The 14,942-nt window shown below is 38.6% G+C and overlaps 1 protein-coding gene across 1 annotated transcript in view; it reads right to left on the minus strand.

Annotated features, from left to right (window-relative positions):
- Positions 1-4,737: 4,737 nt before the first annotated feature.
- sema3b (sema domain, immunoglobulin domain (Ig), short basic domain, secreted, (semaphorin) 3B) overlaps positions 4,738-14,942 on the minus strand; it is a 71,439-nt gene continuing 61,234 nt past the window's right edge. Inside the window, exons 10-18 of the mRNA XM_085258994.1 lie at positions 12,604-12,673; positions 12,330-12,474; positions 10,783-11,002; positions 10,602-10,693; positions 10,179-10,220; positions 9,650-9,807; positions 9,471-9,526; positions 8,500-8,639; positions 4,738-8,279 (exon numbers count right to left, since the gene is read on the minus strand). Coding sequence (XP_085115120.1) covers positions 7,788-8,279; positions 8,500-8,639; positions 9,471-9,526; positions 9,650-9,807; positions 10,179-10,220; positions 10,602-10,693; positions 10,783-11,002; positions 12,330-12,474; positions 12,604-12,673 — 1,415 coding nt within the window. The 3' untranslated portion in view covers positions 4,738-7,787. The remainder of the gene's footprint in view (positions 8,280-8,499; positions 8,640-9,470; positions 9,527-9,649; positions 9,808-10,178; positions 10,221-10,601; positions 10,694-10,782; positions 11,003-12,329; positions 12,475-12,603; positions 12,674-14,942) is intronic.

Genomic DNA, 14,942 nt, shown 5'->3' on the forward strand with positions numbered 1-14,942 from the left:
TCACACTTCTACTCTATGCATCAGGACATAATGCTAACTAATTGCTTTTACATTAAAGTTTTCTCATTCATATACTGTAAATCTTCCTGTTTTTGTGCAGAATAAACACAGGATATCACATTGGAGACTGTTTTTGTGGTCTGTCACTAAAATGTAATGCATGTTTATAGTGATACGAATTCAGTTAAAAGCTACATTCATGTCAACTCATATCATAACAGAAGCTACCCTAGCTATATAATTTTATTGACAGTGATTGCATGTCCACTTTTACTTGCTTCTTTTTGTCCAGTGCAGTACTCTTAGACTTTGACTTAGAGCTTTTTACTCACTGCAGTAACTAGTGTCATTTTAGAAAACTGTCTTCATTGATTGTTTTTCTCCATCTGTCTTAGATTCCCTCTGGTGTGCCCAAAGAAAACAATCCTTCTCTGTGGGAAAGAACAACTCACTTGTGGATGTTCACCTGTCTGCCTTTGGCTGCAACACCTTCTCTTGTGTAATAAAACTTCTAAACCTGGTTCACCTCTCATCATCTGCCTGTGGCTCCAAAAACCTGTGCTGGTTTTGACTTTTGCAATGAATTAAACTTGATGTTTCTGCTATTTTTGTGGAAAGCTACCTGAACCTTGCGCTATGTAAATCAGAATACATACTTTACATCTTTAAATTTTAATTGTAATAAAGTTACTCAGCTTGAATCAGTTAAATAGAACATCAGCAGAAAAAAAAGGAGTAAACCGTTCTTAACAATCCTCTATTTTCTGTTGCCAAAATGGTAGCAGGTGACTTTGCCTTTGAACAGAAAATGAGTAGGGAAGGGGTTAACGTGAAATTCAGCATGTGGGGTAATTAATATCTCTCGTACTGACTAGAGGAGTTAGTTGAAGGTTTAAAATTCCAGTGTTGCACATAGCACTGAGCAGTCCTTGCCTTATAAATATGATCTATCCTGTCTTTCTTATCTTTCTCCATCTCTGAGTGAAGTTTGCTCTCTTTTTTTTCTCTCCCTGTGAAAACCAGCAGCTGGACCTTTAGCTAGCAACACACTGTGCGACAAACTGCACGCAAAGTTTGTGTTTGCTGATGTTTGTTAAGCTGATAGAAACGCTGCATTTGAAATTACCTGCTACTTAAAACATGACTCCCTTTATGCTTCTCACTCCAATTATGTAGTGCTAGCTAGATCCTGAGGTTTCGCAACCACAATTGATGAACATCTGCATTCATCACAGTGTTCTGCTAAAAAAACATAAAAACACTTTAACCCCTTACTGTGTCACTTGATTTTGCCTCGTTGATCTGCCTTTCATGTGTAACTCAGGCTCAGACTGGTTTGATATATGAAGGCCCACAATGACATAAAAATTACTTGAAACAACTGTTTTAAACCAAAAGCCTGTTTTGAAGTAGTAGAAAGTACAGATATTTGTTTAAAAATGTAAGGAGTAAAAGTAAAAAGCTGTCCAAAAAATAAATACACAAGTAAAGTACAGATACCTGAACATTTTACTTAAGTAGAGTGACGAAGTACTTGTACTTAAGAAATGATCTAGCAAAGACCTGACAAAAGACCTGCGAGATCCATCCGGCCCTTCAGTTGCTTCAACTACTGTTCACTGAACCCTCATCAGAAGACCAATTTCCTCAAAACGTTTAAAGAAACACTCCACAGCATGCTATGATATGCTAAACTTTCACCTAATAGCTCTTTGGGAATCACGTTGTTGTTATAAAAATATTGTTTTATGTCACTTAAACTGTCCTATCTTTGACATTGTTCGTGGATTTAACTAAATGAGAACAAATTATGACATTTTAATAGGCTGCTGGTAACAAATTTTAGCAAAAAGTTGTCTACTATGTGTTAACAGATCACTGGCTCATACCTTTTGTTAACTAGAGAACGACCCAGAGCCAATGATTGATGCAGACACATACAGATCGGTATCTTGATAAAGATACACAGTTAGAAACATACAGTGTACATACACATGCACATAAGTACTGACCATTGCACCCTACAATGGTTCCTCAGTTTAAGAAGACAGGTAACTGTGTGTATGTTTAATCCACGTTCTTATCATTAAACCCCTGTTGCTTCATTAGTGAACCAACAATTGACTTCTTTTCTTTCAAAATAACCTCACTCTTTAATCTCAACCCTGACTCAACATACGAGTCAGGGAACACATAAATAGGAACAGAGTGGTAAATAGTAACCAGTAAAATCAGTATACCTCAATTATAACTCCACAGAGCACAGCAGACCCATTTTAACACTTGCAGAATAATGCAGCTCATTGAGAGCACTGGGGAACTAATGGGTTGCCAGTTTGAGTAATATGGACCAAATTTGCCTTCCTATGTGTTTATGACTGGTGACCGCATACTCCATTTGTGTGTGTAAGCGTCTGAAAACTTGAACATATGTGAATGTTTTTCATGCGTAAAGGAATGGTCGTGGTCTTGCTCGTTTCTTTGTGTGCGCTGTGTTGTAAGTCCCAGTGTGCATGTGTGTTCATGTTCCCATTGCTAAGCGGCCTGCCGTGACGATTTCAGGATGAAGAATGTGGGTCCACATGTCAAAGATGTAGATGCAGTTAAACAGTTAAATAGGGAGAGCTACAAAAAGAGAGGTCAACCATGCAAAGCAGCTGTCTGCTGCTTTCTCTATTCGACATGTCTGTGCTAAATGTGTATTTGTGTTTGTTTGCACTAACACCACTGATTATCTGAACAAGTAACAATTTTCATCAGCAATAACAGGACAGTCAGTGGGCTTAATAGTAGTAAGACAACAATTAGCAGCTTGTTGTTGGTGTGTTTTTATTGAGTGCTATAGTTCACTTTTTGGCAGCTGGAAATCCAAATGATGTGTTTCTGCTTCCGATTTCTAGGAATGATTAACACTGTTAATGTTACACATCTATCAGTTTTACTATATAAAACATCACCATTCAGCCTTTCCAATGTCCAGCCCTGTATGTGGAGTCTCAGTTTTATAGCAGCGTAGTCATAGCGACTAGAACAAAAATGATCGTTCTTACACTGCCACCATGTGGTCAAAACACAGATGACACTCCAGTCCTGGTAAATTACAGTTTTTTCTGATTGCTTAAGCACATTTATTGTAACTATTGGCTAATTTTGCAAAACTCTTCACACAAATAAGAAAACCTGTCAACCAATAATCAAAACATTGTAGTTCTCTTGCAAAAGCAAACACAGCTAGATTAACTCTTCACACCTTCGTAAAAATGGTGTTTCCGTATCAAACAGTACACACAAGCCATCATCTACTAAGCACACAATGCGCCAACTGCACACTGATGGTATGAATGCAAAACACATCTGGCTTTTGCTTTCCCTGTGCACAAGGTAGGCTATGTCAGTTTGAGCTCATACTTCTGTCATAGATCCATAAGCATAGAGGGATCCAAACTTCAAGTACTGGTGTTTATTCAAACACATCAAAACAAACACAAGTGTTTATTTCCAAGTATAGGATTATTTGCAATCGCCATAATGACTATATGGGTTACTTGGTCTGCAGTGAACATGCTTCCTCTGCCCCAGCATCTGGTCATCTAGCAATTCTGTAAAGTAACAATTTCAGTATTTTTACATCAATGGTGTTGGTGTGTTTCTCATTGGCATATGGCAGTGCTACAAATCTTTGTGCGAAGTGACTGTACTAACCGATTCTCATTTCAAGATGTCCTTATGGTACTTGCTACAGTGTAGCGGCTCGAGTTAGGCTGGACCTGTTGGCCAGCTACCCTCAGGGTCATTCCACGGTTGATTACATGGTCCATTATTGTAGCTCTGATGTCATCAGCAATTCTATTTCTTACTCTTCCTACCCTTCCTCTCCCCCCTCCTCATCTTCCTCTCCCCCCTCCTCGTCTTCCTCTTGCTCCTCCTTGTCCTTGTCGTCCTCTTCATCCTACTTCTTCACCTCCACATCCTCTTCCTCGGCCTCCTCTTCTTCTCACTCTTTCTGCTCCCTCCATTGTACTCCGCAAACACAGCTTACCTGTATTATAGTGCTTAGGCTGATTGCAAAGTGAACTAATTATCTAAAGAAGTTTTCACATGTGACAGTGTGCCAGACAGTTGGCAAATTAGTGTTAATGATAGCCATACATGTGTATACTTTTGCTAGGAGTGTGTTGGAAATTTGGTAATTGAGTGTTGTGCAGTGAATTGTGCCTACAGTTTTGCAAAGTGTGTGTTACAAAATTGCAAACTGAGTGCAAAGCAGTTTTTGTGCTTTTAGTTTTGCAAACTCAGTGAGTGGTTTTGCTATAAGTCTGAATAGTTTTAGAGATTGTGCTACAGGAATCACAGTTAGGGTTTAAGCATTCAGAAAAAACTGTAAAAGTTGAAATAAACTAAATTTAATAAAAGATTGATCTAAATGTATCTCTCTGTAAAACATATAAAACAAGTAAGTCACTTAAAAATGTAATATTTACACTTCTTTAACCTGCAAGGAGACTAAAAATCAGTGTTTGAAATTTAGTTGTTTCCTTTTTTCTGTTCTTTAAAATTGTCATCATTTTTATTGGACCATCATTCTGAGGTACTGAGAACCTGTAGTTGAATGTTTTTGTAGTGTGAAGTGCATTTAGTTACTATTTTATGTGCAGCTAACTTCCTGTTTTTTCATATTTATGTAACTTCATGAAATCAGTTCATTCTGATAGTTGAACAGGAGAGATTACAAGCAAATGTGGAAGTAACTGCATATTTTTATTGTGTTAATGAAAAAAAACATGACAAGACATTTCACAAATAACTGGGAGTATTACAGTGCACCACGTTACTTTGGCCTTCGACCTTTGAACTTTCATCTACAGACCACTCTACACACAGCTGTTCCTTTGCCATTATATACAGAGCTTTGCTTCCCCCCCCCGAGACTCACACACGGACACACACGCATAAAACAGAAGCATACAATTCACCCACCCTCACACACACACACACACAAACACACACATACAAGCTTCTCCTTGTGAGCTGTTGAACAGGGGTGCGTCACATGACATGGAATCCAACAGGACTATTTGATTGGAGGACTGTGTGCACATCAAAGACTCTAAGTGGACACTGTCTTTAAGGAAGAGCTTCTCCATTGGCTGTAATGTACAAAATTGTTGGGGATGAGTAATTTTAAGCAAAACACAAACAACACAGATGTAAATCTACATGTATAGGAAAAATAAAAATCCACCACAACATATCAGCTTATCTTTGCACATAAATACATACGAATAATAATAATAATATTCAACATTGTGCTTTCTTTCTCCCCATCTCTTTCTTGCCACCACACCTTTGTCAAATGCATTAGCCACTAACATTGGTCATGCAATTTCAAGCACAAAACAACAGCTGGGTTAAAAGGAATACTCAGGCAGTTTGACATCACTACCAGTGTAAAAAAAATGCAGTTTTGTAAGAAGGAAAACCCCTATAGAGTTAATATTAGCACAACTTAAGTAGTTCTGTGAATAAAAAGCAGGCGTTGGCACATGCAGAGACTAGCAGCATGCTCCTGCAATGAAAATCAGTTTACTTATTTACTTATGCAGTAACCCCTCTCTACCTGGACGTGGTGTCAAAATGCAGAGTGTCCCTTTTACAGGCGTCAGTCGGTTCAGTTCAGTTTAACGAGTTAATTACATCTCTATAAAGAAGGTATATAAATAACAGCAACAATGAATCCAAACATCAAAAGTCCACTCACAGGTCTAGTTTATGCCATGAAACATAAACAGACCACATATTCATCATGAAAAACAGACTGAACGCAAATAAAAAGCATGTTTTATTTTACAAGGCCAGCCAGTTTCACTTTCTTTCATGTGGATAGACTATGATACATTAAAGTATGGTACCACAGGTAGGCTTCACCTAAGCCTGTACACACAATGGACACTAGGGGCAGGGCTACACACACAATGTTAGCACAGACAACCAACAAACAAAGACTTCTATACAGACAGTACACAGCGAGAGATTAGACTAAGACATGAGAAGGAAGACCTTATAGTACTAATTGTCCATTATGTAGGGATGACATCATTAAGCAGCAGAAATCAGTAATACTAATGACCGGAACACCAAACCGAGAAGTGATTACAACAGTGTATGAAGTCAGATAGAGTTGTTTTTCTTTTCTGTTGCAGTGAAAATGCGCTGTGGTTTTTATAACCGTGCTAGACGAAGAATCTGTGACTCGCTTAATTTAAATCTTTGCATAACTATTTAAAAACAAACAATATATGCAAGAACAGTGTAAAACAAAAGAAGTACCGCTTCGAATACCAAAAAAAAAAAAAAATTAAAATTAAAATTATAGACTCACTCATAAATATCATGCTAATATATATACCGCAACGTAGCCCAGAAACACAGGTTGTCATACTTGGAGTCCACCAATATCTTTCCTTTTCCTCTTCATCCTGCTTGCCATATTAATGCTCCTCACCCAAAAAACACCCGTCATCATTTCGTCTTAATGTTTACGCACAAAATGTTGAAATCAGCTAATTTTTAATCTTTGGAGTGAGGTTTTGGATTATGTCAGAGCTCTTCCTACTGTATTTCTTGTATTTTTACACATAACAGATACCAGGTTAGTTTTAGACATACTTATTTAGGTTATTATTTGCTTTCAAACTGATTTCTTTGTGCTCCATCTGTGTCTTTGTACTGTAAACATCTTTTTGTCATTTCATGGAATTCCGAGTAGATTTTCCTCTACTCTTTCTACAGTGGTTCAAGCCAGTATGTAAAACAATATATGTAATCACATCAGGCCAAATATGCCTGCTCTCTAACTATGACCACCTGCTTTGCATTGTTTAATTTAGTTTGCTGTGACATGCCTTAAATTGCCCGAGGAAACTGCAAAATATATTTTTTTAAACAGCAAAATATAACATAACCAGTTATTTGCTGTGATGCCAGGATGCCAGCTCTTTCTTTTGTGACAGCTTTATGTAATATGCGCAAAACCATGGAAAGGTGACATTATTATGAATGCACTTGCTGTGTACAACACCACAGGAAGTTGTTCATTTCTATGAACAAGTTTCAAATGTTACTTTTTTTTTAACTGCCTGTGCAATTGAACTTAAATAGTAATGTGTTTCCAGTTACTTTTTTGTACGTTCCAGTTGCTCCGTTCGGTCCCATTGTGCATAAAACAAGAGTCCACACTTTTGCTACGCTGGCAGGAAATCTTCAGGGCAGAAAAGCCGTTTGGAGTTAATCCAAAATTTTTGGGCTTACATTTGTTTCTGTGGTTCAGTCCTTTAAAACAGTGTGCACACTGTGACGCACTAACTACACGCAATGTGTAATTGGATTTTTTGAGATGTGGAAATCCTTTGCTATGAACCCATGACAGGTAAGTGAGTTTATTGCTCACACATAAAGGTGTGTTTACTCCCATGTATCTGCTAGTAAACTCACTAATCTAGTGGAACTATAAAGGGATCGTGCAGAATCAGTTAGAGCAGCACATGCAGGGACTGGCCAGTGGGATGAGGACTCAGGGATTGGACTACCATATAGTGGGGGCATCCATAGATAAATATACACAATAGAGGAGGTGCTGTGTGTGTCCGTGTGTGTAAGTGTGTGCGTATGTGGGTGTATCTGTATGCGTGAACACCTCCAGGAGTTCTTGGTTTCTCAGTCTCTGTCGTTCTCCTGCTTTCTTCTTGTTTCAGTCATTCTTTTCTCCCTCCATTTCTTTCTCCACATCGTTACTCCCCTGCACTGCGTGGCGCACGCGGGTTTGGTTTCCCATCGTGGGTCCGACGGTTTCTCCCCTTCCTTATCTCCTGAAGATGCTTCCATTTCTTATTAGGTGGGCGGACAGCAGGACGCAGAGGTGCGATGTCCTTACCCACCTGGTCACCACCGGTGTTCCTGCGTGCCCAAACCTGCTCACAAATCTGGTCAACTGTGTTTAGGTTCGGATGGTCCACCAGCTGCATGAAGTCCCGGTACCAAAGCTTTTGATTGGTCATTGGGGGTCCGCCTCCGCTGCGGGGGTCTAATCGAACAGGGGCATCGGAGGGTAGATTGGAGACAAATGAAGGTGTGGAAGGTACGAGTTCTAAGGTGATGCCTAGTAAAGTTTGGGTGAAGCCGTGCTCCATTGCATGGCACTGGTAGATGCCAATATCTCTTTTCAGGACACGGCGAATCAGAAGACCTCTGTCTGTCTGGAGTATGCGATCATCTAGACGGACCTATAAGCAAGAAAAAACCAACTTAAATCATGAAAAGAAATAAGCTCTAAAGCTGCAAAGCTGTTGTTTGCTAAAGTAATTATAAACGAAAGAATTTGATTTCTGATCTGATCTGATGATGCAAACACACACAAAACATTTTCATGACCTATAAATGCCACAGTATACTTTAATGACTTCTCGGTCATCATCTCTGGCCAGTGTCAGCCATTCCTCTCACCTCTTCTCGTCGATTCTGTGGATGTTTCTGGAAGGTCCAGGTGATTCTGGCCTGAAGGGATTTGGGGACGCACTCTAAGAAAGTGCTACTTCCCTCTACACCATACAGCTTCTTCTCTGCAATACGATGCTTATGATGATCTGCAGGGGGCAGCAGAGACAAACACAAAATGAGTCAATGTAGAGCAGCACATGTGCTCACTAATAACAAAACATGTCCAGGTTAGAATAAGACAGAGGAACCTGGAAGGATAGGATGGTGAATCCAGAAATGTTACTAGAAAAAACAGACAGGCAGACACAGGTTTGAGAGTAACGAAATTTCTATTCTCTGTATGTCCTGTACATGTGGCAGAATTGACAAATAAAGTTGACTTGACTTGACTTGATAACATTTTCTAAAATGAGTGATATGACCCTAAATCTTAACCACAGCCATAAAATTGCACAAAAGTACTCAAAGACTTAAAAGTCAGCCTACATCAAGGCCAGAGGTGGGGAGAGGATTACACAGATTACTGGTGAAACAATGGTCTACAAACTGCCAAACAGACTCCTGATCAGCATTTTATGGTACTTTGGGGTAGTGCCGATCTCATCACAGACAATTACTCGGACCTTCATTAGTTTTACACAACACAGCTTGCATGCCAAATGATGTAATCGCATTACTCAGGAGCTCCTTCAGTTTGAGCGATTAGCCTGATTCAGTTTTGTGGCAGCAAGACAGCAACAAAATGCTGGTATTGTGGCCTGAGCGGACAGAGGTCACCAGGGGTGAAAGCGGGGGATATTTTAGATTATTTGGCATAAGGACTGTAAGATTTCAGATGGCAAGCTTCTCAGTGAGTCCAAGAAGCATCAGACTACAGCTTGCATAGTTTAGTCTTAACAAATAGGATTAACACCAGTTTTCCTAACATGTCTACAAAAATCATTGTTGTAGATATGGAAATGATGAAAGAATTGTACCTCCTGAGCACAGAGTGTTAGGGTCTCCATTTCTTACATCCTGGCGGCGAAAACGTCTGTAACAAGTTTGACATTTTAGTTTAAGAAAAGGAATGTTTTATTGCACGACAGTATTTGCAAATTCACTTTTTTCTTTTAAGTAAAGATCATCTGTTATAGGTCATGTTAATGTCGAAGACCTCTTTGTGTTTGGCAGGTAGCGAGTACAGGAAGTTCCATCCCAGGCACAGTACGGGTCTCTGGCCAGGCAACACTCAGCGCAGGCCTTCCCGTATACACTGCAGCGGTGAAGTGGAATCTGGGCAAGGCCTGTGTCAGAGCCGACATACAGCTGTTGCTGTGAAAACAAAGCAAGCAAAGAGAAGCATTTAAAACATGCTTTATTCTGAAACAGCACAACAGCTTATGTGCCAGAAATACCATCCATGTGTCCATTATGGCAATTTATGTTGGCTCTCTTTGGTTATATTGTGCATTATCCATCATCACCATTCTGATTTAGTACAGCCTCAGATACTATATTGCTCTTTCGGGGCATATAAATATATTGCTGTGCAGATAAACAGGTCGATTAATTTCTAAGTCTAGATATGTCAACCATTTCCACTGTGAAGAGGAAATAATTGACTAAAGATAATACAGTGCTGCACTGTTTGACATACTCTTAAAAACATGATTTTGGGGCTTTTAAGAATTAAACAAGCATACCCGCTTTGAGGAGATCTGCATGTTGATGATAGATGAGGCGTCCTGGGAAGGAGAAGAGATGTACCAAACTAAATAACATACTTTTTAGATTTGACCAAAATTATCAGTATGTAGTTCAATTTTATTTATATGGCACCAAATCAAAACTTCAAGGTGCTTTATATCGTAAGGTAAATATACTACAATAATACAATAAACAATGGATGTATACATGCATATGTATACAATGTTCTTTCAAACTATCCTTTGTTTTCCTCTTTAGGTCGTGTCCAGGGAGTACAGTACACTTAATAAAAGGCATGCAAGTTTGAATGATCCATTAATTTCAACACTTCATTGAGATTTAATGCTTGTAAGAATACAACATGTCATGATGACTAAATGTGCTAAATACATGTACTTTCATGTACACAGTTTTCTTACTTTGAAAACTTCCAACTCCTCCAGTAAAAGTTCCTCCATGTTGTTCCAGCTCTCCTTGGGGACACTGATCACCTTTAGTACTGTCCCTTTATCTGAAATTTCACACACACAACCGCTTAATAACTAATTTCATCATTTTCCTGTTTAACCCTAGAGTTAGAAATGATTACTGCTCATTCACCTGTGCCAATGAACATGACATCGTACTGTCCATCAGCAGCATTGACTCTGTCCACAGCGATCTGTGTAAAGCTGTAGTCCACATTGGTCCTGATGAAGATGGGCCTTCGGCTCATAGGGTAGACCGGGTTGTACATTAGAGGGTGGTGACGCGCGAACTGAATCACATCATCTGGGAAACCCTTTGTTGACTCAAAGCTGCCGAATGTCTTGCTGGGGCACTAAAGAAGGGCAGAAAAAATCGAATTAGTATTTTGGGAACTTAAAAAGTTTACATTGAGGTTAGTGCACTTTACTGAACATCAGTGGGGATACAAATAAAAAGAGGATTTTAAAAAACTACTACTACAGTGAAACTACTGTGAGTACACATTTTCTCTCAGGACCTGAATGCGTGAACGTGCATGCATGCGGCTGCTGTAAAGCTCTGCAAAAAACAGCTGACTCTGAGTCAGTGCTCTCCTATTTACTATGTTTGGACTCGGTCATTGCACAATGACTGATATTTGATGAGTAAACTTGTTTTGTCTTTCTGGATGTAAACTGAAATTAAATGCCGAACTTCTCAGCACTTTAGCTGACCTGAAGTACACAAAGCACAGTTCAACAGAGAGGTGATTATGGTGTGATGGGTCTCAAGGACTTAAAAGAGATTTACACCAGGTCAGAGTCCAGCCACCCTCTTTAATTAAAATTCCAGTCCTGGATTTTCTAAATGCTGAAAACTCAATTTAGCATCATGCAGCGTCTATTCTCATACAATTCCACGTTTTTCTTTTTACTAATTTGCACTTTATTGAGCCACACTGTTTGTTTTTTTTTTTTTTTTGTGGGTTATGCATTTTAAATCAGAATGTGCATTATGTGCACTTTTTGCGTAAATATACTTGTAAGCAAGATCGCGTTCTTAAAATCTGATTTGTTCTGCTAATTTTACAATCCAGCGAGGTAATGATGGCGTGAGGGAGGGTTTTCTGTAGGCCAAATACAATTAGTATTCTGCATTCATACAATAGGGATTGTTCTCCAGCAGCAGTAACAGCTGAAGCTCTGCATAACAAATCATGCTGATGCTACACTTGTGTGCTTAGCTGAATGGAAAGGCCCATAATGAGCACATATTGATTGAAAGGAAAGGGGGTTTGGAAGAAAAAAATATTTAATATTGAATACTGTCTCAATGTGACTATGAGGCCATTTTTTTGCAACTTTTTTGTTTTGTTTTGAGTTTTAGTTTGAGGCAACAAATTCAACACTGAAGACATACTAAAGAATATTCCACTGTATGTGATGGTCTAGCATTATTAATTTATTGGGTCATTAAATCTATGGCAATGTGTTATATATTATAGGATGTATATATGTTTTGTACTTAAAATCAGATTTTAAGTAATAACTAAACATTAACGTAATCTAAAATATACACTTCCAAGTAAAAGTTTCTCACAATTACGCAAATATGTGTACATTTACTTGATCAGCCAACACTGCACTTCTGGAAACTCTAGATACTGTGACGCTGATGCGCTTTTATGATTACTGACATACCATTCCGGGGCGGGGATAGGGCACTTTTCCCTGGAAGGGGACCCACTGGTAGTTGGGCCCCTCTTTGTGAGCAAATGGCCCCAGGAAGGCCCTCCGGATGTCATTCATGGAGTAGAGACACACAGCTGAGCCTTTAAATACACTGCTGCTGGTGGACAGAGGGAGTTGGGTTAGATGCAACAAAAACACGCAAAACACGCAAAATACACAAAAACGTCTCTCCTCACACACAGACATGCACAAACATACACACGTAATATGAACAGATTCTGACCTGGAAGTGGAGAAGACGGTGTAAACCAGAGGGTTCTTTCTGTCTCTCGTCTGCAGCAGGAAAACATCGCCTAAGGATGCACACACACACACACACTGGTCAGGTGGCAGTAGACTAACGGTCAAAGGTTGAGTGAAAGATAAACAAAACCCTTTGGCCATGTCTAAGAACCTTAACGAGACATGTTACTGATAACTGAGGGTCATGACATGGAACAAAATCCACCACAGGTTCATGCAGCTTATAAAAATCTTTTAAACAAACTGAGTTTCATTAAGTTTTTGCTTCAATTGTCAGGTTTGAGATCTCCATAATAAACAAGAGCGTATTTCTTAGTCTTGAGCCACAAAATGTGTTTCCATGTACTTTAATGAAATTCCTGCTTCTAAAGACATAACATGGTGCACATACTTTAATAGAACAAAAACTTCAGATTAACAATTATTTATTTTTACATGGATATAGTTGGAAAAAATCAAGGTCAAGACAAGAGACTGAAAGTTCATGAGGGAATGTGATGGACAGATGTGGCCAAAGGGTAATTTAGACTTTAGCCTAAACCACTTACTTTTCCTTTCACTATGTCATGAGATAAGCACAAAGACAGATCATATTATAGCCCACAGATACAGCCAAGAAAGCTCTATCGGAAACATCTTGAGAGCTGAAACTCGTGCAGCTGCTCAGCAAACCACATGACTGCAGGTTCGGGGAGTAGTTGTATAACAACAAATAGCTCCTTCTTTTAAAAATATATTCCAATAATAATTTTATTAATACGTATAAGTAATTTCTCATTTTGGTAAAAGTAAATCCTGAATTCCAGATAGAGTGAAACAAACCAAAAGCAACTTGTTTTTTATTTGAAAGAAATCTCTGGTCATCTCAGGTATAGTTAGCTAAATAACTGGCCTGCATGTCTTTTTATTACACCTAACTGACTCATTATGAAGGTGAAAACCCCATAAAAAGGTTCCTAAATGCTTTATTGTTTATATTTTAAAGCACTATTGCTGATTTTAAAAATTACAACAGAAAAATTCTGAATGTCGACTGTAAATCATGTTTGAATGTCAGGTCTCTGATAAAAACTTAGACTTTGTGCTAAAGTGATACTGAGGTCTTCTGATCTTCATGACAGACTCACTGTTAGTGTCTATTCTCTGATGGAATAACTTCCACAATTAGTTTTTGCACTGCGGGTTAATGCTAAATTTATTATAAACAGGACTATTTCAGTTTATAAAAAAAACAAAAAACAAGATGAGGAGTGCCAAACTACCAAACATCACAGCTATGTCCATTTTGTATTCACAGATAGCTTTAAAAGGCAAAAAATGTGCCTAACATTGCTCTTAGGATACTCATCAGCTTGACTTGCATTTTATAACTTCTTATGGGTATGGGTACTGGACACTGCTCTGAGGATGGGTTCAAAAAAGGGTCATTTTTTTCCAGAGAAACAAACATGATTTACATTTGTCCTCTGAGTCCAAGGATCCCTCATAGAATCACACTATATTTCACCAGACATTCATTTTATTACAACTGCAAAATGTGGTTAGAAATTGGCGTCTATGCGCCAAACTCATAAATCTCCTCCTGGAGCCAAAGGATAGGGGTTGAAAGAGTGGCACCGTCATGTCAGAGGAAGATATGGAAGGTTTTGGAGCTTAAACAGACCACAAAACTGGGAATGTGTGCTTGGTGTGCAAGGTGTACAGGACAGTCTTTAGAAAAGGCTTTTAAAAATATACACATATATACATATATATATAATGAAAAGTATAACTTCTCGGTGGAAATTCATATAGGTTTACAGGAAAATTGTGGTTTCTTTGTCATTTGATATGCTTTATAAATTTAGTCTCACTTCTGGATTTCATCCCCTGAAAACACATTATAGGTTTTTGTCATATGAAGAGTTACCAGAGACGAGCCTCTAACTTTCTCTAAACCCACAGCAAAAACATTGGCTTTCGATCAGGCCAAAATCTATTACCAATTAATCTTTCACTCATGCTTGCTCCAAGTCTGCAGGAATGTTAGACTGAATGGTAATCTACAATTGAGGTCAGAAATCCTTTTTTTTTTTTATTATGCGTTCCAGGACCTTTTCTCCATTTGCCCGCAGAATGTCCTTCTGGATAAAAATCCAAAAAGGAAAATCAGCACTTTTTTTTTTGCTTTTCTGTTCTCTGTCTACTGAAAAGTGAGACTACCAGATTATAATGCACAATATCTTAGAAGCGGTGACAGGAAAAACAAAACGTTAGTAATGACCAAAGTTTTTTGGTGAAAGTGGCAAACAACCTAACAGGAGGAGGATGTCGAGTGAA

This window comes from Mchenga conophoros, linkage group LG20 (assembly GCF_057382185.1).
Source record: "Mchenga conophoros isolate Kocher_MC1m ecotype Shallow Benthic linkage group LG20, M_conophoros_male_GT1.1, whole genome shotgun sequence".
NCBI lineage: Eukaryota > Metazoa > Chordata > Actinopteri > Cichliformes > Cichlidae > Mchenga > Mchenga conophoros.